The 26,214-nt window shown below is 47.5% G+C and overlaps 1 protein-coding gene across 1 annotated transcript in view; it reads left to right on the top strand.

Moving 5' to 3' along the window:
• The window catches only part of LOC147718918 (uncharacterized), a 157,576-nt gene that overhangs the window by 51,602 nt on the left and 79,760 nt on the right, over window positions 1-26,214 (top strand). Inside the window, exon 5 of the mRNA XM_086964670.1 lies at window positions 17,550-17,684. Within this exon, the coding sequence (XP_086820796.1) occupies window positions 17,550-17,684 (135 nt within the window). The remainder of the gene's footprint in view (window positions 1-17,549; window positions 17,685-26,214) is intronic.

The raw sequence follows: 26,214 nt of genomic DNA, 5'->3' as shown, positions 1-26,214 counted from the left end.
CCATCCCTCTTTTTCACTAGAAACACATTACTTGTGAACCCCCTGGAATCTGCCACTTTGGGAGCCATAGAGCCTTTGGTCAACTGTTCCTCCATCCCTTCGTCCACTAGGGAGGTGTCTTGGGCTGACATGACAATAAGGATGCCACGTAAGGGCAGTGTTAGGGGAATCTGTAGAACTCAGTGTGAAAACTTGGTATGTCTGCAGGACACAGACATCCGAGGTACCCGCTCTTAAACTAGAGATAAAACTTGCTAACCTGCCCCCTAATCTTGATGGGGAAAAAGGGGCGAACATTCATAGTTATGAGTTCCTTAGTGTCTGGTGCCTCCAAAGGAGCCCCTGGAGCCCCAGTGGTGTGTAACCTCTACAGAAGAAGAAAAACCCAAATCTAGCTTGATGTTGCCATTGGCCATGCCTGGATTTTTTACCTCTGGAAGGGACTTGGTTGTGGAATCAGCAGACTGAGTGCCCTTTGCCTCGAGCAGCTCCCGAGAAAACCTGTGAGGGGAATATTTGTTTAATGAAAGCCTGCACGTTATTCAAGGATGTGAACAAACTTGCCAAGCTCCTTTAAATGATCTCCAAAAAGACCCCTTGGGCGATGGGACCTGCTTCAGAGGTTGCAGCGTCCCCTATCTTGCTTGCATTACCAAGATAACTAACGATACACTGTGCCCAAAAAGCGAGGACTTCCATGGAAATTAAGTACAATGGTTCTTTGGCCTCCTTGGCCATAACTAAGGATTTCGTGAGCAAGAAGATTATGGCCAAGAGTTTATCGTGACGAGCGCCAGGAGTGGTCAATCCCCATTTTGTGATTTGCGGACATACTTGACCATGAAAGTGGCCATTCTTGTATCTATTTCAGGGGTAAGAGCCACTTCACCACCTAAAGACGGGCAGGGGCACTCTGCCCTAAGACAATTGTTATTCTTCTATTCTAATGGTTTTCTCAACCTACCTGCCACATATGAGGCTACATTTTTGCCCATTTGCATGATTGGCGTGGAGAATATCCTCTGGCTATAGCATGTTGATGCAGAGTTAATGTAATTTGCCCTCTTCGTGGTCTTGGACAGAGGGTTGTTCAAGGAAGAGTGCCAAGGTCCATCATTGACCAAGTTGTCATAGAGTCCCCTTGCTAATCCTCTTCTTCAAGATATTCCAAAGGTTGTGGATCCAAACACACTGGGCAAGAGGTGCTTGTATTATCTGTCCCTTCAGAAGAGACCGTAATAAGGTTGTCCTCTGAGGGGGAGAAATGGGACAGGAAAGCTATTTTGAGCCTATTGAAGGCATCTGGGTCTACTCCCAGTTCATGTCGTCTTTTCTCCACCATTTCGGTGGTGCTGAGCCGGGGGCTCCTCTGAGGTTGAGTGACCCTGAGTCAATAAATCTTTAATTCCTCAATGTTCTAGAGCCTTAGAACTGATGAAACTATTGGGTTCACTGGGTGTCCCTGCTGCTCTGCAGTGCTGCTACCAGTGAAACCTTCCATCTGTGGGGCGCAACAAGCAGGCATCTAAATATTACATACCCCTAGGGACTCCATATTGGGATTTGGCCTACTAATAATGTAGAAGAAAAGTTTAGTCAAAAACCATAACAAGTTTCTAGTAACTTGCACTATTTGAAGTGTTTCTTTACTGGACATGGGTCACCATTGATTTTTTTTTTTTTTAAATATTTTTATTGATACATTTTTTCCCCACATTTTATTCCCCCCCCCCCCCTCCCCCATTACATGGACAAGGCACAATAAGTTTCATAAGGCAGCCACATACTCAACTACATATTCAAAAGAAAAAGGGAAAGTGAAATATTACAATATACATACTACATACAGATCCTATCATAATATATACGGATACAAATAATATATGTTAACATTCCATAATACATACATTCCTCAAAATACCTTATTCAGTTCCAGCCTTCCATTGAATCAAAGGACCCCAGATTTGTATACCCAGCTTTTTACCCTTTCTCCCTTTCCTAGAGTAAATAGCTGTTTCCAATTTTTGTATTGACAAAGTTTTTCCTAGCCATTGATGATACGTGGGAGGATTTGGATCTAACCAAGTTGAGGCCACAAGCAGTCTAAAAATCGACATTGCTACAAACAGAAAATATTTACAATTAATTTGTCCGTTGGGGGATATTCCCAACAAAATAGTTGCTGAGTCCAACTCTATTGTTGTGTCTAAGGCATTCCGGAAAAAATTCCCGATATCTTGTTTTATCTTATCTAAGTGTGGACAAGTAGAGAAAATATGTAACAAATTGGCCTCCATACTGCCACATCTAAAACACGAGATGCCCGACACAGCCCCCCATTGAGCAATTTTCCATGGCGTATAATACAGGTGATACAGGCTCTTGTAGTGCTGGGCCTGAAGAGACGCTGAGCATAGTAATTTACATCCCATCTCAAGTGATTCAGAGAAAATATCTCTTTCTCTAGCTATATCTAAATCTGAGTACCATTTAATTATCCATTTGTCAAGATCATCCTTTTTTAACTTTGTCATTTCTAAATAAAATCTTTTTATAGTACAGTCATTACCTTTTTGTATGAGATCCATCATTATACTCCTCCCAAAGCCTAGAGCTCCCCCTTTTTTATTTAATATACAACTCCTTATTTGAAGGTATTTAAAGAAATGATTTGTGTTTAACATATACTTGTTTTTCAAATCTATAAATTGTAAGATGCCATTATCATCCCACATATCACCAATCATTCTTATACCTCGACTCTCCCATTCCTCATATACCATTCCTGAGAACACAGCCCTAGGTAATGAGGGATTATTTTTGAATCTAGTATATACACTATATTTCCCTATTCCAACTTTTTTGGAAAATCCTTTCCATATGCTGTAGGCCGCCATAATTATCTTGAAACGTGTTCTTTTAAAGTAACTTCCATCAGTAAATCTTAAAAAAATATTTTCAGCATTTGTACCCAGAGCTAAACCATATATAGCCAGCGAGCCTGTCTTATCCCATCCATCCATCTCAGCCCCCCCAATTAATCCAACCATTCCTTGTATTGCTGCAGCCCAATAATATACCTTTAGATCCGGCAGTGACCACCCCCCTCTCTCCCTGGGAAGGGACATATACCTCAATGCCCTCCGGGTTTTACCTCTAGCCCAAATAAAACGATTTACCATACTTTCGCAAATTTTAAACCACTTATTTTCAATTAGAAGAGGGATTGCCATAAAAAGATACAACAGTTTGGGTAAGATCAGCATTTTAATAATATTAACTCGCCCAACTAATGATAAATGTAAGTTCTCATAACGATCCAAATCTTTTCTTGCCTTTTCGATTACTGGGGCAATATTATTATCCACCAAACTATCTAAATTAGACATAATATTAATTCCGAGGTATTTCCCTGCCGGCACTACTCTTCTATCTTCACAAGGTGTAAAAGAATTTTTAATAATCTGGGTTTTAGACGCGTTCAATGAGTACCCTGAGACTTGTCCAAATCTTAAGGCCTCGGCCTCTACAAATATAGTTGCTTCCGTAGGGCAAGGTGTTATCACCGCAACGTCGTCAGCATAGGCTAATATCTTGCATGGCCCAAGAGCTGTATTGACTGGGGTGATCTCTGGTGCTGATTCTATCTTCCGTATTAAGGGATCCATATAGATGGCAAATAGCAGGGGAGAGAAAGGACATCCCTGGCGAGTTCCTCTCTTGATTTTAAATTGACCAGTTATACCCCCGTTTATCCTTAATGCTGCACCTGGATCCATATATAGAGTCTTAATTGCTTTCAAATAGCCTCCTCTAATCCCAACTCTAGCTAGGGTCTGCCACAAATACTGCCAGGAGACCCGATCAAATGCTTTTTCCGCATCCAAAAGCATAACTGCCATCGGGTCTCCTGCTACTTCCGCCACATCAAATAAAGTTATAACTTTTCTAATATGGTGAGTTGTCCCTCTACCAGGAATAAACCCATGTTGGTTATCACTAACCAGGTTACTTATAATTCTTGCAAATCTTGCAGCCAGTGCCTTCGAATAAATTTTGGTGTCATTATTCATCAATGTTATTGGGCGGTACGACCCTGGTTCATTCGGAGGCTTTTCTTTTTTTTAAATTAATACTATATCTGCCCCGCTCCAGGATTTGGGAATGGATACCCCACTTTGTGCAGCTTGAAACATTTGAGTTAAATTATTACCTAAACATCCCCAGAAAGTTTTATAAAACTCAATCGGTAGCTGATCAGGTCCAGCAGCCTTCCCCGAGGGTAGAGCAGTCATTGCTTCTTTAATCTCAATTTCGTCCAACACGGTCTCTAATTCCTCTGCATCTTCAGGGGATATAGTTTTTACCTCAATGTTCTGGAGATATTCATTTATTCTATCGATACTACTGGGATCTTTCTCATCATATAAAGATTGGTAAAACTTCCTAAAGACCTCCCGAATTTCTTCTGGATCTGAATGTAGTTGTCCCTTTTCATCCTTTATTTCCTTAATCGTCCCTGCCGCCGCTATCTGTCTGGTTCGTATAGCAAGGACTCGCCCTATTTTCTCACTGAACTCGTAACATCTCTCCCTTCTGATTGTATATTGCTTTGCGGCTCTATTAGCAAGTTCTTCCTCTGCCTCACTTTTCACCTTCAGTAATTCTATTACGAATTGTTCAGTCGGCTCTCCCCTTATTACACAGTTATTAAGTTGTTCTTCTGCCTCCAGTACTTTTCCCTCTTTCTCCTTATATCGCAGTCTTTCTGTTTTCCTCTTGAAGGCGCTATAACTACACGTTTCACCGCGTGCTCCTGCCTTAAAGGCATCCCATACTATGCCAACTGCAGCAGTTCCTCTATTATATTCGAAGAATTCAGTAATCCATTTAGACATATGTTTTATATAGTCATCATCTAAAAGCAATCCCCTTTCGAATGTCCACTCCCTTCTTATTGTTGTTCCCCCACTCTGCTTTATCGTTAGGATTAGGGGATTGTGGTCACTAAGTATCCGAGGAAGTCTATCAATTTCCACTATACTAATTAAATCATTGGAAACCAGGAAGTAATCCAGCCTAACGCATATCTGATGCGGTGCTGAATAATATGTATAACCGAGTTGTTTCGATCTGATTGACCCCCAGACATCTCGCAATGTATTATTTTCTAAAAGATCAGTAAGGGCCTTGTAAACCTTTTTTTTCCTCCCCTTATACTGTCTTATTGAGCCTGATCCTAGACCCTCCGCTCCGTCAATATTTAAGTCTCCACCTATAATAACTCGAGGGGCCCAGTCTGCCAACTCAGAATCCAAAAATTGCAGAATTTCTGGATCGTCCTGTGTAGAACCATATGCTGCAACTAATGTTGTCCACACCCCCCCTAATAGTACCTCAACCATCGCCCATCTCCCCCAATTATCTCTTAACTTTCTCCTTGTTACTACATTTTTATCCCTCGATAGAATCGCTACCCCTCTCTGTTTAACTCCTTGTTTAGAAGCAACTATTAATTGAAACCCCAGCTGATTAAGATATATCTCATGGGTACTCATTACATGTGTCTCCTGAAGAAACACAAAATCTACGTTCATTTGCCGTAGCCGTATTCCTATCTTCTGCCTTTTCGTTACATCATTTAGGCCGCATACATTCCATGTCACTAATCTAATAGACATTTTTCATTTTATTTTTTTTCCCCAGCCAGTTCTCTTCAGACCCTATCTGCTTGCTTTTATTTAATGTTCTAGAAACGATATACAATACTAGGCCTAGCACACTGCATAAATAGACTTCCCTGTTAATTTCAATATTGTCTTCCACATCTTCAGTGTCACTACCCATATCATACATTTGATACAAATTACTTTTGTCAAATCCTCTTAAGTGTCTTGTACCTTTGTGCCCTGTCCATTTCCCTGCCCATCCCCAACCCCACCCCAGACTGCCCACCCTCAGAGTCCCACCCCCCCTACAGGCAAATAGGTCCAACGGACCTATGTCTGGCCGACTTTTGCCTCCTGGATGTCAAACCCGTACACCCCCCTAACTTTCCCTTCATCTTACTGTGCTCAGTGTATGTCCAACAAATACCACCCCTATTCGTGCTCAACCTCTACCCCAATTCTTCTTATATTAATACCAATCTTTACTTATTGAAGCAGAAAAAACTACAACTCAAGAAAACCATCCGATAAAGAGGAGTAAAACATCAAATAAATTTTTCATAGACCTTGAGCAAACAGTTTCCTCTATTATTTTAAATAAGTCCTCATATGTAGCTTTCGTCCCCAAAAATTACTTTACACAGTCTCTATTTTCCATATTATATTTATCTTCGTTTCTTTTGGGGAATATCCCTAAGAGCTACTGCATGATCATTATTCTCAACATTCTCCTTGTGCCTTGTTTTCCGTTGGTCTTGCAGAAAGTTAAGATATTCTTGTGCAAGTATCTCAGAGTAGAAAATTTTAAAGTTCCCATTTACTCCAATCTTCAAACGAGCGGGATACAGAAGGTAAGCCTCACAACCTATGTTTTGAAATGGGGTAATGAGCTGCCTCATCCTCCACCTTCTTTCCACAGTGGTGTGGCAAAAGTCAGGACGTGCAAAGAACTCTACGCCGTTGTATTTGCATTTAGCTTGGGGCTTTGCTTTGTTAATTATCTCTTCTCGCAGAAGAAAATTCCCCACGTATAGAAGTATTGCGCGAGGCTTACTCTGCGCTGCTTTCTGGATCAGAGGAAAACGATGCGCCCTTTGTATTTCATGGTCAAGATCCCATGTAGACAACTCTGGGAGGGCACCCTTTAATAAGTCAACAACATACCCCCGAACATCACTTCCTTCTTTCCCTTCCTGTATTCCAATCAGGCGAACATTGTTGCGTCTTTGTCTGTTCTCAAATTCCTCGAGTTTCCATAACATGTCGGCCGTAGTCTTATCTTGTTCTTTTCTGTCATCCTTCACTTTGACCATATCATCTTCTAATTTCCCGGTTCTAGTCTCTACTTCAGAGACTCTCTCAGCCATCTCCTCATACAACCTGCTGACCTTACGCAAGGAGGATTGTATTTTCCTATTCGCCTGTTTAGCCCTGCGCTTTGCTTTTTGGCTCTCAATGCGAGCCTCACTCTGCATTTGTTTTAATGTTGTAAATAAAACTTCAAAATTAGACATACCACCATCCGCTCCACGGTCCGCAGAGTCCAGAGTTTCACCATTTACAAACTCATCTGCCGGTATTCCAGAGTTCTCTGCCATTTTATCCAAATTTAGTTTTTTTACTACTGTTTTCATATTGCCTCTGCGTTCCTTTGACAATCTCTGTTGTCTAGATTTCCCTTTTCGTTTGCTTGACTTCTTTTTTTTGCTCTTAGTTTTAATTTTTTCCACAGATCTGATACTGCCCTCAGGATTTGTCTTTGATCTAGAAGAGACGTCTTTTTGCAATGTTTTTTGACTTGAATCCTTATATTCTTTATCAATAGGTTCTATCTCACTACTGATAGGAGTTGAGGAGTTTTCAGAGTCAGTCCCTGATACAGTCTCATTACTTCCCGTGTCAGTATTCACTGTTTCATCATCTGAACTCTCCGTCTCTGACTCCGTGTCTGTCGTTGATCCCAGACGTCCATTCATACTTTCCTCATCATCCGCCTCGTCATTACCAGTGAAAAAAACCTCATCACTGGGAGAGGCAGGGAGTGCGTCAGGTAATTTGCGTGTGCTTGCATCCCTCTTATTAATTGAATCCAAGTTAATATCTTTATCAACCCTTAGCTCTGTTTCAATTAAGTTAGTTGCAGCCTCAGAATTACTTTTTTCTACAACAGTATCCTCCACCAGGCTTTGTTCTGCGCCTGGCCCTTTAACTCCAGATACCACTGGTGCCAAATGAATTGTGGCTTTCTCCTTTAAGAGCTTGGGTCCGCCCACTTCCACAGCAGTAGAAAAGTCTCCGCCTTCTGCTGCCTCTATAACTTCAGTTAGAGGCTGTACCTCGAGCGTGCAGGTACCATCCCCATCTGCTCCTGCCTGTTCAAACGGTTCCCTCTCCACAGCAGGCTGCAACATCCTGCACAGGCTCACCAACGTGGGGACTCTCACTCCCTGTGGCAGATTCGACTGCAAAGTTGTTTGGTCAGTCGTTACTGGTGTTGCTGCGGGCAAAAAAGTCTCAACTATGGTCATCTGGCGGAGTGCAGTTTCCTTTCCAAGTACCTCCCCAGCGGTGAGTTTTGCTTCCTCTCTTCTCCTTACAATAGCTGACGCTGGGACAGTCACATTCTTTTTTTTCCCTCCTTCCTCTTTTTCACGTATTTTCTTTAATTTATTTTCCTTTGCCGCTTCTCGCCTTTGCTGCGCTTTAGATCGTGCTTTCCCTCTTAAATTAAGTGCTGGGGCCCCGAGGTTATCCATATCCTCCTCCACCTCGGAGTCACGGCTCCAATCGTCTCGGTCACGATTCTTCCTCGAGTAAAGTGCAGGTTTTGTAGCCATAGATTTTGAAGCAACTTTCCAATAGCGACTTCCAGGTAGGGGCGAACGGGAAATCAAGGCTGAACAGTGTTTGTGCAGATATTTCTGCAGAGCCCACTTTTTCTCTTGTGGAAAGTCACATATCAAAAAAAGCAAGCCAGTGAGTTCTCTCAGCATCGCTTTTTATCAGTATCAAGTGCTCTTTTCTCCCAGTAAGAAAGGCAAATTTTCCGCAGCAGATTAGATTAAATCAACTTAGCTTGGTAGTAGATCGGTGAATCTGCAAATCTGTAAGTCTGCAATCTAAGCATATGAGCACGTAGTACACCTCATCTTCCCAGTCAGGAGGGTTACAGGGTGCGACCATCCACTACGGCGTCTCGGCGGCCATCTTGCCCGGGTTACATCTCTCCGGAGACACATGGGTCACCATTGAGTTGAAAACTGAATTTGAGGACTGCACTTGTGACAGCAGCTGAGGTGTGCACTGAATCAATCAGTCAATCAAACAGCATTTGTAAAGCGCAACACTGTCACACCTAGGGGTATCTGGGTGCTGTGTTTCCGTTGAAGAGCCAGGTCTTGAGTCCCTTTCTAAGTCTACCAGCGAGGGAGCTGGGAGTGAAGGTCGCTCCGGGTCTTGGCAGCAATGTAGGAGAAGGAGCAGCCACCGCTGCAACGGATGTAGGAAGTGCGTGTGTGTAGGAGAGTGCAGGTGTCTAGCGGGATGGTGGAAGCTCAGTCGGTAGTTGAGGTAGGCAGGAACCTAGGTGGTGGAGGGCTTTGTAGGCTTGTGTGAGGATCTTGAACTGGCATCTTTACTGAATGGGATGCCAGTTGAGGTCACTCTGGCGGGGGACAATGTGTGGCCTTTGGGGGAGGTCCAGGATGAGTCTGGCTGCAACGTTCTGTGTGGTCTATAGTCTTCTGAGGTGCTGGGTGGAGATGCCAGCGTAGAGGGAATTGCCGTAAGTGAGGTGGCTGTTGACAAGGGCCTGGCTCACAGACTTTCTGGTGTTTGTTGGAATCCATCTGAAGATTCTGCAGAGCATACTAAGTGTGTGGAAGCAGGAGGAGACAACTGTGTTAACTTGTTGTTTTATGGTCATTTGGCTGTCGAGGAAGATGCGAAATTGCATGCGTGGCCGGTCGATGTGGGTGTGGGTTTGAGTTCTACAGGCCACCAGCTATGGTCCCATTCAGAGGCGTTCTTACAAAAGATCAGCACTTCGGCTTTGCTGGAGTTGAGTTGTAAGCAGTTGTCTGTTATCCATTCAGCTACGTTGGTCATGGCGTTGCAGAAGTAGGTTTTTGGCATTAGAGGGGTCCTCTGTGAGCGAGAGGATCAGTTGTCATCTGCGTAGCAGATTATGTTAAGTCTGTGGGATCTGACACTGTTTGTGAGGGGGGGGTCTTGTATTTCCTGAGCAGGGTGGGCTGAGGGATGATCCTTGTGGTACGCTGTATAGGTCGGCTTTGGGTACAAAGGTGAAGGGAAACAGTAAGATGCTCTGTGTGCATCTTTGAGGAAAGAGGTGACTCACTTAAGGGCATCTTGCTGTATGTCTATGTTGTGGAATATGTGGACTAGGCTGTTGTGGGCAACTGTGTTGAATGCTGCAGAGAGGACAAGGAGGATCGGGGCCATGTTTCGCCATGATCGAGGAATGTTCTGATGCCAGTGGTGGTGATCAGCGAGGTCTCAGTGCTGTGTTTGGCACGTAATACTGATTAAGAGATGCCAAGTTAGTGGTTTTGTTCCAGGAACTCTGTGAGCTCCAACTGAATATCCAGGATTGGCGCAGTAACTGAAGTCTCCGTAGAAGGTGTGGCGATTCCTACATATATGCCGGTACTGCAGTTCGCTAGTGATGAGGGCCGGTGCCATGGTGCATCTCATGTGTAGGGGTAGTCCCTTGAAGATGTTATGTAGCTTGTGCAGAGTGAGGAAGCATGCAGAGGAGACAGCGTTGATCTGGGATGTCATGGTGACCTTGTCGTAAGTGATGAATCTGATAGAGACTACTAGCCGCAGATTCCTTCCTGTAGAATTATTCCCAGGCGTGAGACTGGATCAGGAAACTTTTTGCCACATCATCCCTGCGCGCCGGGGGGAGGGGCGGCATCACGCGACTCTGCCCAGACCTCGTCTGCGTACGTGACGTCAGCAAGGTCACATAAGCCCCACCCCGGCGCGCCTACATCAGTTTTTTCCTTTTCCGCGTGCAACGCGGATCCGGTCCTTGCTACTGGCCTGTTTTGGGCCCTTTTTTCTTCATCATGGTCTCTTCTTTTGGTGGAACAATGTGCAAATGCCTTCGGGCTTCAAAACTTGCACGTTGTCTGGGCGTCTTATGTCGGCGATGGACCCTCACCTCATTTGTATGGTGTGTAGGGGAGGATCACAGCACCACTAATTGTGAGGCGTGCCAACAGTTGAAGCCGAAGTCGCGGTGGTAGCGCCGGATGAAACTACTCTCGGCACGTCTCTCCAGGTCGGCTTCCTTTCCTCGGTCAGCCTCGGCAGATTGCTTCAGATACAGCAGTTGTCGTCCTCACCCTTCTCCGATGTGGCACAAGCGTCTCTCCCCGGTGGGTAAGTGTCGCAGTTTGTCCCCGGGGCCTGGTGTTCAGCCTGCCGGGGGAAGGTGACTCTCCGCGGGTGATGCGGCCTGCGTGTCGTCCTCCTATCTACCGTTTCCTGGTGATGAGGCGTCTAGAGGCCAGATGGAGACATACGCGGTGGCTTTGCAAGCCTTGCTGGTGTCTCCTCCACCTTCCCCTCCTGGGGCGTCAGCGGATCCCTTGCCTTGTGCGGGGCCCTCTGCGGCACCGCCGGTGCTGACTGGTTAGGATCCAGGCTTGGAGGATGTGGTGCTGTTGGGGTGCGGCCCCTCGGGGGTCCCTCCTTCAGACCACAGTGCCTCTGCCTCGCCGAAAATTCCTGTGGGAGTTCCTGTGGTGTTGCGGGAGGTAGCCAGAGCTCGGGTCGCCTCCCAGAGCACCGCTCGGCCATCTGGGCAGGCGAAAGCCTCGTCCACGGCTGAGCCTATGCCGCCACGGCGCCAGTGCCTTCTCCGAGCGACGCCACAGGTCGAAGCAGGGTGGGGACCCCTTGTCCCCCTCCGGCCCCCTCTCGTCCCTCCCCGCAGGCAGCTGCCTGGTCAGAGGGTGAGTCGGAGGTTGAATCATCCATGGCGCTACTGCATGGGTTGCCGGCCACCTCCGCCACATTCTGGGCCGAGACTGGCGGAGGGCTTCGTGTCACTCCCCCGGTCCCTCTCGTTCCTCCATGCAGGCGGCTGCCTCTGCGTCATTCTGACGCCGCCCCTTGGCCACTTCGGCTCCCGCTCCGCTCCCCGGCGCAGTGTGACTTGGAGGAACCCTATCCGGTGTCTCCTTTGGCGCCAGATGGTGTTGGCGCCCTGCCTCAGACGCCGGACTCTTCTGCTCCACACATGGGCCATGCTGCGGATTCATCTTCGGACACTCCCTCTTCTCCGGAGGTCAGCTGCATATTGGTGTCATCCTCTCAGGAGACTGACCGCAGTGTGGTGTATTTTCCACCAGCATCGTCAAAGGGCGGCTTCCCAACGTTTCTGAGGCAGAGGTGTTCGTCGGAGGAACGACAGGTTCCCCATTCTTCGGTTCCTTCTGACTTCTAGGTCTCGCCTTTGCCCATCCCACTTGGCTTCATGGACGGCCGCCTTAGTCTGCTGCCGTCACCCACGGAGGAGCTGCTTTCTCCACCCCGGGGCCCTACGGAGGCGGGTGCGGCCTTCCCTCACATGGTGTCAACGGCTGTGGGCATTCTGCGCATGGGTAACCTGATGGCTCACATTCAGGCGGACCATCTCTTGGAGGTTCTCCACCAGGGCTCTGGTGGGAGGGAGATCTTGCTTACTTTTAAGGGTTCGCTCCTTTATTCCCTCACGGGGGCTTGGAGGCGTCCCGCCTCAGGGGTTCCGGTGCCTTAACACCACCTGCTTCTGGCGCTGCGTTACCCGGCGTGTCTTTCCCTCCACCCCTCTGCCGCCAGTCCACTTTTGCGGACTGCTTTTCACTCCCTGCCGCCACTGGTGACTCCGCTGTCCCGGGAGGCCCGTTGGCTGGACTCTTAGGGGCTCAACATGTTCGCCTCGACCAGCGCTGCCCTGCGTTCCCTTAACACCTTGTGTGTATTGGCTAGGGCCTCCTCTTGTTTGTGGGACTCGGCTGAGTCTCCGGGATCCGCCGCTTCCCAAGAGACTGTTCAGGTGGAGATACGGCATCTTGCGTTGGATGGCCGGGAACTAGCGGCATTTATTCTCGGAGGTGCTGGGCCTGGCCATGGCTTCCTCAGTCGCCTTCTGTTGCTATGCTTGGCATCGGGATAGCGTGCTCCCCGAAAATATTCGGGAGAGGCTCATTGATCTTCTGTTTGATGGCAGCCTGTTGTTCCATGCCCAGGCTGACTTCCGCCTTCCAAAGGTTCCTGCAGGGCTCCGTCGTCCTCCTCCTCCACCTTATCCTCCTCCACCTTATCCTCCTCCTCCTCACTGACTGCTGAGTTGTGCTGGTTCTGGACCTTCTTGGGACTGTCGCTCTTGCTTTAGAGTGTTTTTCTGGCCATTGAGTCCTCCTTTCTGGGACTTTGGCATTGTTGGCTGCTGGACGGCCCTTTGTTGACTATGTGTTTTTGCTGGAGTTGTTACACAGACTTTACCCTGAGATTAGGCCTTCTGTTTTTTCTTTTGGGCTGCTTGTCAAGCCTTTCGTGGGGGTGTTTTCCCCGTGGCTCTTTTGTTTTTTCTCGGCTGCGGAAGTTCTTCCAAGGAGGGTTCCCATGTCTTGGAACTTAACGTACCCTAATTGGGGTAGTGGTAGCTGTTATATAGCTAAGCTCGGCTGGGGAGTGCTGGTCGCCTTCGGGTGCCTGTTCTCCGTGGCGGTTCTGTATGTTGCTATCGCTTCTTGATGTCGTGTGCGCTGCCCCATGTAGGGGTGTGTCCGGGCATTCCTCTACTTCCTACCCCAGTCCAGAGGGCTCAGATGCTTCTGTGTCCTCCTTGTCAGGCTTCGCCTGCCTGGTTTTTCTGGGGCCCCAGGTTGTTCTCGCTTCTAGCGGCTTATGGCTATCGGTTCCGTTCTGGCGGGCCTGTTGCCTTCCCTCTGGGTGGGCTCCCCTTCTTTTCCCTTTGTTCCTTGGACCCTCTAGGCTTTTCTTTTTCTTTTTGTTCCTCTGCCTGTCCAGGCATTGGATGGAAGCTCTAATGCCTTGGGTACGGGCCTCTTCAGTCTTCTTTCCTCCTCCTACTTCTCTCTTGGGGTCGATGGTGTTCAGCTGTGGGGGTCCTCTTGCCTGGCGGTGACGAGGGTGCATCACTGGTTCTCAGGTCTGGTCCCCTGTGGGACTCTTTGTCCTGTCTAGGCTGGTGTGGTCCTTTCGCAGACCCTCCTTCCCCGTGGGTATAGCTAGGGTATCTATTCTACGTGAAGGAATCTGCGGCTAATAGTCTCTATCAGATGTACCAGTTACCGATCTTCGGTAACAATGTATCTGGTAGAGACGATTGTAGCCTTGGATTCCTTCACGGCCCGCCCTTCCTCCCCGTTCTGTGAGGACCCTTGGGTTGGTCTCCGGTACTCGCCTCCTGGTGGGGAGCTATGTCTCCTGTGAGTGCTTTCTTTGCTCTTGACAGGTGGCTCCGTCTTGTTGCTGTTCATTCCTCCTCTTTGGTTCTTTGGACGATGGGGTTACGGTGCTCCTGTAACACTGCTGCTCTGGCTGCTCCAGGTCTAGACCGGTTTGCCTTAAATCTTTGCACTCCCCTCCCTTCCTCTTGTTGCTAGGGGTCCTGGCCCCTCGTAACCTCTGAGTTGGCGTCATCTGGTCATGCATTGCTCTTGCGACGACCTGAAGATCAAGAAGTTGACCGAGAGGCATTGGAGAAAGGACTATTGCCCTCTATTAAAAACCCACTATCTGACTGTGCTGAGTGATTATAAAAGGGCCATATTAAGTGCTAAAAATGAACATTTCTCAGCAAAAATTCTGATGGCGGAGAACAAATCTAAGGAGATTTTTTCCATCGTTCAGGACCTGGCCTATTCTGACAGGGCCACCCTTAAGCCCCCTCCTACTCAATCCCTCTGTGACTCCCTGAATGTTTACTTTTTAGAAAAAATTGGCAATATCAAAGCCAATATCCCACTTCCTTCCCCCACTTTCTCTGAGCCTTCTCCCCCTACTGTTCACCATTGTCTCTCTTCTATCCCTCCGCTTACCGAAGAAGTGTTTCTTACAATACTTCCCAAAGTAAAGTCTGGTTCCCCGGCGGACATCTGTCCAGCCCATATTTTACAACAAATCTACTCCGTTTGCCCTAAACCGCCAATCTCCCTTCTCAACAGCTCACTGGCTCAGGGGGTGGTAATTCCAGCACTCAAAGCTGCCACCATAGTGCCCATCCTTAAGAAGCCTGGCGCGGACCCCTCTGCTCCAGCTAATTATCGTCCCATCTCTCTCCTGCCCTATCTGGGCAAAGTGCTGGAGCGACATGTAACATCGGTCCTCAGTGCCCATGTGGAAGCCAATGGGGGCCTAGCGTCCCGCCAGGCAGGCTTCCGGCCTAGGCATTCCACCGAGTCCGTCGTGGTGTCGGTCCTCAATAACCTCAGGGAGGGCATGGACCAAAATAGCTGCCAGGCTCTGGTGCTCCTCGATCTCTCCGCCGCTTTCGATACGGTGGATCATTCCATCTTACTTTCCCGTGTCGGAGCGGCGGGGGTCGAGGGCTCAGCCCTGGTCTGGCTATCGTCCTTCCTGAGGGACCGCACCCAGGCGGTCCGGCTAGGGGACTTTTCGGCCACCCAACTCAAAGTCACATGTGGTGTTCCCCAAGGTTCTTCTCTTTCCCCCCTTTTGTTTAATCTCTACATCTATCCTCTGATCTTTGCACTTCAGCAACTGGAGGTCACTGTTTATAATTATGCAGATGACCTCCAGCTTATCTTTAATCTGTCTTCTTCTTCTCACTCTATTTCTAATTTTCAGTCCATTATGATTTTCATCAGGGACTGGATGAACCACAACCATCTGAAGTTGAACCCTGACAAAACAGAATTGGTCCTTACGGGTGGTTCCTCCAGTCCCTGGAACTCTTCCTTTTGGCCCTCTTCTTTAGGATCTTCTCCCACACCTTCTCCTTCAGTTAAGACTCTGGGCATCAAACTTAATAATCAGCTCAACCTTCACTCACAAATCAGCTCTGTTGTCTCTACCTGCTTTCTTGTTCTTCGAACTATTCGCTCTGTTTCTCGTTTCTTCTCTCCCTTTGCACTTAAGTTAATTATGTCCGCTCTGGTTATCTCCCGGCTGGACTATGCCAACGCCCTCTACAACGGCATCCCAGCGTATAGTCTGCGGAAGCTCCAGCTGGTTCAAAACCAGGCGGCCAGATTAGTGTATGGCCTCCCCCGTTCCCATCACTCTACTCCCCTTTTGAAGGCACTACATTGGCTACCTGTCAGGGAGCGATCCCTCTTTAAAACAGGCTGCATGGTTTTTCAGGCGCGCCAGGGCACTGCCCCTGCCTTCATCTCTTCTTTGTTAAAAGAGTATACCCCTGTTCGTGAGCTCCGCTCATCTACTCAATCACTCCTTCAGGTTCCCCGGTACAGACGTAAGAAATGGGGCGGAGCCAATTTCTCATTCCTAGCACCATCCTTCTGGAACTCCCTCCCCGATCACTTACGTCTGGCCACACATTATTCCATTTTCCGAAAAGATCTTAAGACCTTTCTGTTCACTCAGGCTTTTCTTAATGTAAACTGATTTCCCTTTTCCAGTTTTTTGTTCCTACTGCTAAATTTGCCTCCACAGCGCCAAGAAACCGCATGGTGTATGTTGCGCTATATAAATATTTTAAATTCAAATTCAATTCTTGTTCCTGGGGGGTGGTTGCCCTCTATGCTGGGGTGGCTTGGAGGTTGGTTGTTCCTGTCTGTTTTGGGACTGGCTTCCCTTCCTCGTTTCTGCATGGGGGTTGTAGGCCTGCTACATGTGCCATGACTTTTTACGCATGTTCCTTGTATACAGGGGAAGGTGGGGAGGCTGTCTATATACTGGCAGGGTGGTTGTTCAGGGCTCTGCTCTGTTCTTCTTCTGCCCGTGCCTTTGGACACTGCAGTGTTGCACTGTTCCTTATGGTGTCTTCCTCTTTTTCTACTCTTTCACACACTGTTCCCATGCTCCCACAGTTTTTGTCTGGTGGGTCCGCTTTGTGGTGCGGAAAAGTTCTCAGAAGAAAACTGACGTAGGCGCGCCGGTGTGTGGCTCATGTGACCTCGCTGACGTCACGTACGTGGACGACGCATGGGCGGAGTCGCGTGATGCCTTTTCCTTGCGCGCAGGGATGCTGTGGCAAAACGTTTCCGGATCCAGTCTCACGTCTGGGAATAATTCTATGTGAAGGAATCTGCGGCTAAAATCGTCTCTACCAGATACATTGTTACCGAAGGTAAGTAACTTGTACTTCTGAGATTTCTGGCATGGTCGAAGTGAGTAGGTGGGGGTTCTAGGTCTGATGGCCTCCAGGAGTCGTTCCATGTGTTTCTGCTTTTGCCAAAGATCGGTACTTTCATCTTTGTCTGTGTTCAGCTGAAGGTAACTGTTCCTCATCCAGTCAACAACGGTTGTCATGCATCTGACAATGTTGGCCAGCAGGGTCATATATGCGTTGAAGCTGAGGGATGAGCCATGGGGGGCCGCCCCAGGTGATCTCCATGAGTTCAGAGGTGAAAGATGGAGGTGGATCCTCTGGGTTTTTCTGGCGAGGAAGGAGGTGAGCCATCTGAGCGTGTCTCCTTGGATGCTAATATGTGTGGCGTCTTCTGATCAGCGTGTGGTGGGATATGGTGTGAAGGCTGGCAATAGGTCAAGGAGGATCAGGGTAAATTGTGAAGTAAAAACCTGTTTTTCTGTGGACTAATGGATTGAGGCACAGTCGCTATTTTTATTAGGCCTACTTTGTGAATGATTTACAAAGTTCTCATCATACTGATTAACTTTCATTTGTTTTAGGAGGCAATCCAGTTTATAATCCAGACATTCTTTCCACAATTAAACAAGAGGAAGATTCAGATTTTATGGAAACGGAGGACTCTGATGATTCTGATTGGTCAGAGGAAAGAGAGCGTATTCAATATACCACTAGAAGTGAGTAGTTCTCTTGTATCAAATAGCCAAAATAAATGTTACATTTTCAATTCTATACAAATATGAAATACTTCTACTAAAAAATGTGGATGGTTGCATCTCGAAACTTAATTTAAATAGTGTGGGTGTGGTACAGGTAAACTGCCATTATGGTTACAAAACAGTAACTAAAAACCATTGTGCCCCGTCATGCAAAGCTTATGACTTTACGTATTACATCACTCATGACATGTTAAATGACATTACTCCTAACGTCTCAAATGGCATCATTGATGACACCATCCAAATGTACCAATACTCTGCCTTTGGCCGAGCATAGTGGGGGTTAAGCTCAGGACCAAGACCCAATGCCCAACCCTCTAAGAGCAACAAGCTCACACTTCACACTGTCATAGGCTATGCACAGTGTGGTTAACCGCAGGGCCTGACCTTTGGCCTGTCTCTATGGCTAATCCTCCACAGTTGTCCAGCCCTTGCTTTGAATGTCCTTAATCTGTGTTTGACCGGCAGCACGCTGCAAGGCCTGACCTACAGCCAGGCTCTGAACCAACTGCGCACATCCTTAAGCCAAGTGCAGCAGGGATTGCCACAGGGTCTAGGTGTTGACCAGACACTATGCCAAACCCTCCATGTGTGTCCAACCTCCAGTACACATGGACTTTAGCTCTCCAGATTGAGGGTCGGGCCTGATCTGTGGCCAGGCCTTGTACTCCGCCCTCCATAGTTGGCCAATCCACACTGCACACAACCTTCGACTGTGCTCCAGTGATTGGCTGCAAGGCCAGCCTAAAAACCAGACCATGCATTACAATGCTTGTTAGCGTCCAACTCCCACTGTGCAAGACCTTCAACATTGGTCAGTAGGGGTTAGTCGCAGTTCCTGGTCTACAGCCAAGCCATGCACAGCCATTTGTAAGGAGCTATACCCCACTCTGTAACCCTTTTGGCAGTGTGTAGTGGGGTTGGCCGCAGGTCCTCTGTCTATTCCTCTGCAGACAGACAATCCACCCCTGCTGCATTCTGCCATAGCCTGACTTGTTTTTTTTAATTTTATTTTTTTATTAAGTCTAAGATCAGCAACACTATCATTGATTATCCCGTCAGTGTTTTCCTTTAACATGTTATTGATGTCATATCTAAGTTCAGAAGGTGTTCGGGGTGGGGGCATGTATAATGATTAGTTTACCTAACCAGATTTGTGAGCATTTCTGTGGTTTTAAACCATAACTGCACTTTACCGTTTTTTTTAATTAATGCCTTTATGATTATATTTTAACCTACGTTAAGTTCTTGTAACCAAAGCTAACATAACTCCACTTTGACCTTTGTTATTGAATTTCTTTTTTTAAATCAAACCCTATTGTTTTATCGCCAACCCCTTCAGTGCATGAACTTTTACTTTGTACAGTAAGGGTTGAAGGCCCTGTGCGCAGCCTGCTGCAGCCAGTGAACCCCTACAATATATTGTTTTTTGTAATTGTATTTATATAGCGCTAGCTACCCACTTCGATGCTCTATTCGGCGAATACCGCGCTACTCTATAACCCAAAAAGGATTTGCGGTGTATTATATAGTGAGATTTAAGCGGTGGACACGCGAGTCTGATACTTGGATTAAAAAGGAGAATGGGGGGATAGAAGAGGGAAGAGTCTAGAGAGTGTTTATAGGGAGACCTTAGTAGTAAAATAAGGTTTGGGATGAGGAGGAAAGAATCTAAAAATAGATTAGGGGGATCATATTAGTAAAATGTTTTTGGGAATGAGTCAAAGGAGGTATAGGTAAGGAAGAATTTTGAAGGGTTGTTTGGGAGATCATAGTATTAAAATAAGGGTTGGGGTGATCCAAATATATGGCTTTCAGCCATGCGCTGCACAGGATTGGTCACAGTTTCTGGCCTGTGGCAAGACCCTGCACCCAACCCACAATTGGTGATTGTGTGCAGCAACCCCCAGCTGTGTAGGGCCTTCTGTGTGCAACAGCATTTGGCCACAGTTCTTGGCCTTAGTAATTGTCCTTGGGCCCGGCCCTGTGCCTACCGTGCGGCGGGTTAGCAGCTCCAAAGGCTGTGGGCTTTTGGTTACAACATCTGGAATTCGGCCAATCTATTCCTGGTGGCAGAAGACTGTGTGCAGCAGTTTGGCCAAGCAAAGCTGTTGTGTAGAAAAAAAAAAAAAATTAAAGCAATATTTTTTCAGGATTCACAAATCTTCTTTAAGATGTGTGGGGACCAGGGAGAGTCTAGTTTTTTAGGTATCGTAGCGTTACAGCGCGTAAGCGCTGTCTCGCCGAGATCTATTGTTACTGGGTCTGCTTCCCAGGAGACAGCACCTGGCCGCGCGCATCTCGCAAAAGGCGATCGGCGCAGGCATACATACACAGGCACACCTCCCCCTGCACGCATGCGCACACATACACAAGCACACATACACGCACGGAGAGACGTCCCCCCCCCCCACCCCTCCGCCGTCGCACACACAGACACACACACACGCACACATACAGGCATCCCCCCCTTCCCCGCTCACCGGCACTCCGGACTTGTGCAGCCTCCGACCGCGGGGCTCTCCCTTGGGCATGGGAGCCCCGCGTCACCACTGCTCCTCCAGGCACTCCGTGGGCGCGGGCTTCACAAAACGGAAGTCCCGCCCCCACCATAGGTTTCGTTTTCAGGAGTGCTCGTGCCGTAGCGTCCTCCTCCGTGCCAGCAACTCTGGGCTTCTCCCGTCTCGTTCCGCCGTCCTCTCTGTCCAGATAGGAGCTCGGATGCAAACTCAGAACAGCTTGTGGCCCCCTCGGAGCTTGGTGCCTTGCTGTGACACAACGGCGCTCATTACCGGCGCCCACAGACACCTCCTGCTCCACTCGCAGACAAAAAACGGAATCGGGCGAAAATGGCCATGGCCTGCTTGATTCCTCACAGCAAAAACTCTGTGACCGCAGTAAGAGCTCAGGGGCAGGCGGGTAAATGACTGTTCCATCACCAAAGTAATAATCCGTTTCTTCAAAAAAGTATTCTGTCTTTCAACCTTCTTGGCAGAAACAATGATTTGGAATAAACCGTTCAGTAGCTCTTTCATATTCTCCTTAGTGGCGTTTATTTCATGAATCCTGAAGAGCACAGTGCCTTTTGTGTTATTCATCTGCAATCATCTGTTCCTTGGTCCATGTCTCTATGGTGATCGATCTGGCAAGCACCCCTCTTTGTTATTTTGTTGTTGACAGATTCTTCCTAATCACAATCTGCGACTTGCCTGCATTTAGCTGATACACTGATTGTGATGATTAATAAAGCCCTGAAGAGGCTAAATATGGGACTACGCACAAAAGGGATTTATTAGAGCTGCAGACGAGAGAGCGCCGCTTGTGTAGCTGTTGGGTGTGACCCGGGCTGACCATCCGAGATCAGCCACGCCCACTGTGTAAACACCTTCATGTGTTTCACAAGATCCACTGAGTCGCAAGAGTGCTATTCTACCTAATGATCAGGAAACTCGGTCATGGTGATTGCCACAGGCCTCGTTTCAAAATACCGTGGTTTTCAAACGTAGTTTTAGGTAATGTGGGCAGCTGTAGGGAAGCGGCTCCTGTGAGGATAGGTCAAAGGTCATGAAAGAGGAGGCGTCGCTGAGGAATTCTGGACTGACAGACATTTTACTGGCACTTTAAGAAGGCTATTTCAAGCGCTTCCTTTGCAGAAAATTTTAGTTCCCTATTCATTCCTGCTATTGATATTGCATTTTTAACAAATAGAATGGTTTCAGTTCCCCAAACTTGAACATTGCGTGGCACTTCAATGTTTAAGGGCCTTGGCCTAATCTATTGTGAAAGGGAGTGGATCTAACTGCATGTATGTAGTATATATTGGGGACTGAACCACTTACTGTAGTACGGGCACCGCTTTAAATTGGCATTTCTATTTCTGTCAAGATGTCTTCAGGTTTGTGTCTCTTTTCTGCTATATCAATGTATCAACGGGAGAGATAGGGCTCGAGTCAACACTCCTGTGCCCCTGAGATTATATCTTAAACAACAAAGGAGTGTATGAGTGTAACTTAAAAAACCATAGACCCAAAAACAAAATGAAAAAAGTGACAGTGTCAGTGACAGTTTTTTCCTGGACCCCAACCTTGCTCAGGTAATCCTTTATTTTTTATATATTAAGCATGCCTGGTCCATCCCCTGAGGCTAGGGATGACTATGTCCAACAGGGAAAGGCAAACAGCCTTTTGTTTAGAAGGACCCTCACTCACCACTAGTTGGTGACATGCTTCATCATCGGGTCCCCGCTGGGGTGACCGAATGTCGCCCCAGCGTGCTACGATGCCTGAGTTACAGCGGAGCGGGTTTGGTGGTGAGTGTACTAGTGATTCAACTCATGTGTGTGCAAAAAGAGTGAGTGCAAAATTAAAAAATACAGGGTTGAAACCTAAAAAATATTTAATGCAGGCCAACCTGTATTAGGATTAAAAACGTGAATTTCGGACAACTACTGGTACTATATTAGGTGACCTGTGTCCTTAGTTACAACAACTGGTCAACATGTTTCTGCTGTCATAAGAGCAAAATCGAGCATGTCACCAACTAGTGGTGAGTGAGGGTCCTTCTAAACAAAAGGTTGTTTGCCTTTCCCTGTTGGACATAGTCATCCCTAGCCTCAGGGTGGACGCCTCCTGACTAGTAGGACCAGGCATGCTTAATATATAAAAAATAAAGGATTACCTGAGCAAGGTTGGGGTCCAGGAATAAACTGTCACTGACACTGTCACTTTTTTCATTTTGTTTTTGGGTCTATGGTTTTTTAAGTTACACTCATACACTCCTTTGTTGTTTAAGATATGATCTTTTCTGCTATAGTCTGTCCTCTGCTGGTCCTCTGATTGTATTCCCTGTGTCCGACCCCTGTTGTGTCTCTATTCTGAGTGTCTACTCTCTGCCAGTCTGTAAACCAAGATGTCCCTGTCTCTTTTTCGTCACTTTTACCAGGTGTGTCCCATGTCGCATTGTGTTCTCTTCTGCACCACGGTATGATCTCCCTCTCTCTGACCCCTTCTGTCTCTTTGCGTCTATTGTAGGTCTCCTGGTGTAGCTGTACTTTTGGACGCCCCACACACACACACAACTACACACGCTCAACAACACACACACAACAACACACACCACCACAAACACAACACACACAACTACACACACAACCACAACAACACACATAACCACACTCACACACAACAACACATACAGCCGCACACAGAACCACATCATCAGTGCACACTTTCACCAACCACAGACACCATCAGTCATCAGTGCACGATTTCACCGGGCACGTACACCACCAGCACACAATTTCACCAAGCACACACACATACCACCAGCCGTCAATGCACGCATTCATCAGACACACGCCACCAGCCGCAAGTGCACGCTTTTACCATGCACACACACTACCAGCCGTCAGTGCACACTTCCACCAGGCATACAGAACTTTACCAAGACTCAAGTTTAAACAGCTGACAAATTAATGGTGCCTTAGACGATGTTCGCAAATAATCCTCGCAGCATACTTAACTAGGGGTATATTTGCAAAGAGTTCATGCAGCGCAGCGCAGCAAGCGAAGATGCTGCACTGCCTTGGAACTGTGTCAGCCCTGTGCGTGAGGTGCATCATCACAGCTGTGTGAATAATAACAGCTGTGAGCCCGTGCCTGAGGTGCATCATCAGAGCTGTGTGAATAATAACTGCGTCAGCCCTGTGGTGAGGTGCATCATTAGAGCTGTGTGAATAATAACAGCTGTGAGCAACAGCATACTCTTGCACACACTCAAACTGCTCACCAATTCAAAGTTTGCTAAAAATTTTATGCAACGCATTGTCATACACAATGACAATAACTCAAACTTTAATGCTGCGAGACCTATTGCATTGCAAATGCTTGTATGAATTATTGTCCGGATTTGTGAACCTTACTATTAAATAATTTTCTTAATATTTCTTATAATGCCTTGGCTTACGGTACCTTAGGGGCTCCACAAAATTGCCCTGAAGGTCTGGAAAGGCTAACTGGCACGCTTAGATTTTTATTTCTATGTTTCCAAACACTGGGCACGGTGGACCATGTTGGGTAGCGGCAGCCTCAGCAAAAAATATTTCTGTGACAACCTGAGCACAATGGATTCTCAAATCCGCAACCGCATTCGCAGTCCAATGGTGTGCCTTTTATTTTTCAAATTGGACTTGCAGATCCTATGTAGAGTTGTGACTCTGCAATGGATCTGTGAATTAATGGTCCAGACAACACTGAAGTTTACCTTTCATACCCAGACCACAACACTTCTTCTACATGGCTTTGCACCTATTGATTTTAAATGACTGGTGGTATGGGGACATGTCAAACTCTGCCTATGCGCTGGAACAGGGATGTATGGGGGCTGCTACTCTACACACTATTCTTTCCTCGGCCTCACTCCGTAATTCTCTGCCATCTGCCACTAGGGTGGTGTTCCAGGTGTGGGAGCAGGCCTTGCGGAAGATGGGGTGGTGGGGCAGGTTGACTAAGGAGACTGCTTTGGTCCAATGGGATATTGCCACAGCTAGCTGGTCTAGCGGGTTTCCAAGACTGGGACAATATTGGGATCTCTACCCTGGGGGATGTGATGCGTGGCACAGTTCTCAAGTCCTTTCAAGTCCTATAGCGAGAAAATCGGAGACCTAAGACCCAATTTTACAAATTCATTCGGTTCAGGTATGCCGCCCTCCCAAGCGTCACAGGATTGGAGTCTCTCCCAGATTTCAGCCCCATTGAAGCTAAATTGTTTATGGGAGACCTACAAGATCACAAAATCTACCAGTATCTGGTGACGAACTGTCCCACTACACTTGATAAACTGAGGGTGGCTTGGGAAGAGGATCTTTGCCCTTCAGACGGAGAGGACTGGAAGGATGTGCTAGCAAGCCCACCGTAAACAGTTTGTCTACAGAAGCAAAAGCTAAGGTGGTGACGTACGCCTTGTGCAAACTTAACTTCAAATTCTATAGTCCATCTACTGAGCCAATCCGAAAGGTTATAAAAGCTAAGCTACCACCCTCAATCTCCTATGGGCAACTAGTCTTTCCTGGGGAACTGGTCAGTATCATGGAGTCTGCCTACTGCTATGAGACTAGACAGATTTTCCATACTCCTGCCCGTGCATGAAATGCCTTGGTACAGTTGTAGTTCAGCCTAAATAAACAATCCTATGAACACTGCGCGTCCATCATTCGTTCTCATCGAGGAATCTTTGCACCGCCTTCAAACTCTATGAAAGCAGCTCTGAAAGAACTTTTCACAAATGACAAAAACCCCATGGCAGATTTTTCATCCACTGCTTGTATGAAACTAAATTTTGACGTGTTCAACTGGGGAAATTTTAACCATCAACCGAGAAATATATTTAGGAAACAAGTAAAGCTTTTATCTAGGCAAGAAGACCTGGGTCTAATATAATCTTCTAGTAGCAATATTCAGGTTCTAGTGTACTCCTACAACGACAAATAAAGCCAGCCATATCAGCCGATGATGTTCCGATCGCCGTTGGTGCTCCTCCTGCTGGTGGTTACGGTGGATGTTTTCGTATTTTGATAGCACTATCCAGAAGCGGTTGGAAACACTGTGGTGGTTGTTTGGAAAGAGTATGGCCAGACCCAGGAGCCGGGGGAGGAAGGAGGAGAAAGCAACTCCGAATCTTCATTGCATGTTCAGGTCCGAATCTTCATCGCATGTTCAGGTCCAGACGCTCCAGTCTGGTCTGGCGCCTCTGGAGAAGCAGAGTGCTGCAAAAGTCGGTCCCAGCAAAGGCATGGTGCCGTTGCTGGGACGGACTTTGGGCAGAATGCCGGTGCTGCTGGGATCTCCTGGGGGCATCATAGAAGCCCCATGGAGACTCCTGGGGAGTGGAATGGGTACATCTCTGAAACCAACAATAGAGAAACATAATTGATCCCAGAGGGGCTGGACAGAGGCGCAGCAACGAGCCTGGAGGACTCGGACAGGACAGTGACCTGCTGCCTCTTCCAGGACAACTCTCTTGATCCCCCGCACCCTGGCATCCCCTAGTTCCCCCCATGGGTACCCTAAGGTCCTCTGTTGCACCTGACCCTCGAACCAAAAGCCATCACAGACTCGCTCCTCAAGCACTTACAGACCATGGAGGCACTCCTGGAGGCTGTGGGATCCAAAGGAGCTATGGTGGGGGGCTGTGCCAGGCTGCTCCCTCGCTTGGCCGAACTGCGGGTGGGCAGCTTGCCCACCTCCCCATGGGCTACTGTGCAAGCTCTTCCTGCCGAGCTCAAGGCGATATTGGGCTGTCAGAATTTCAGGAGGTTGGAGGACAGTGCCTGCTGCAACCCCTACCACTAAGATTGTCTGTGCGGGCCAGGTGAGCTGGGGACGGGGGTTGGGTGTTGTGGGAGACAGGGACGTAGCTGGGTAAAGAGACTAGGGCAGTGTTGTGGTAGGTAATATAGTGTTGATTCGCGTCCTCAAGAGGCACAGTCAAA

The sequence above is a fragment of the Lissotriton vulgaris genome, chromosome 4_1, assembly GCF_964263255.1.
Source record: "Lissotriton vulgaris chromosome 4_1, aLisVul1.2, whole genome shotgun sequence".
NCBI lineage: Eukaryota > Metazoa > Chordata > Amphibia > Caudata > Salamandridae > Lissotriton > Lissotriton vulgaris.
This window is presented reverse-complemented; position numbering and strand designations above follow the sequence as displayed.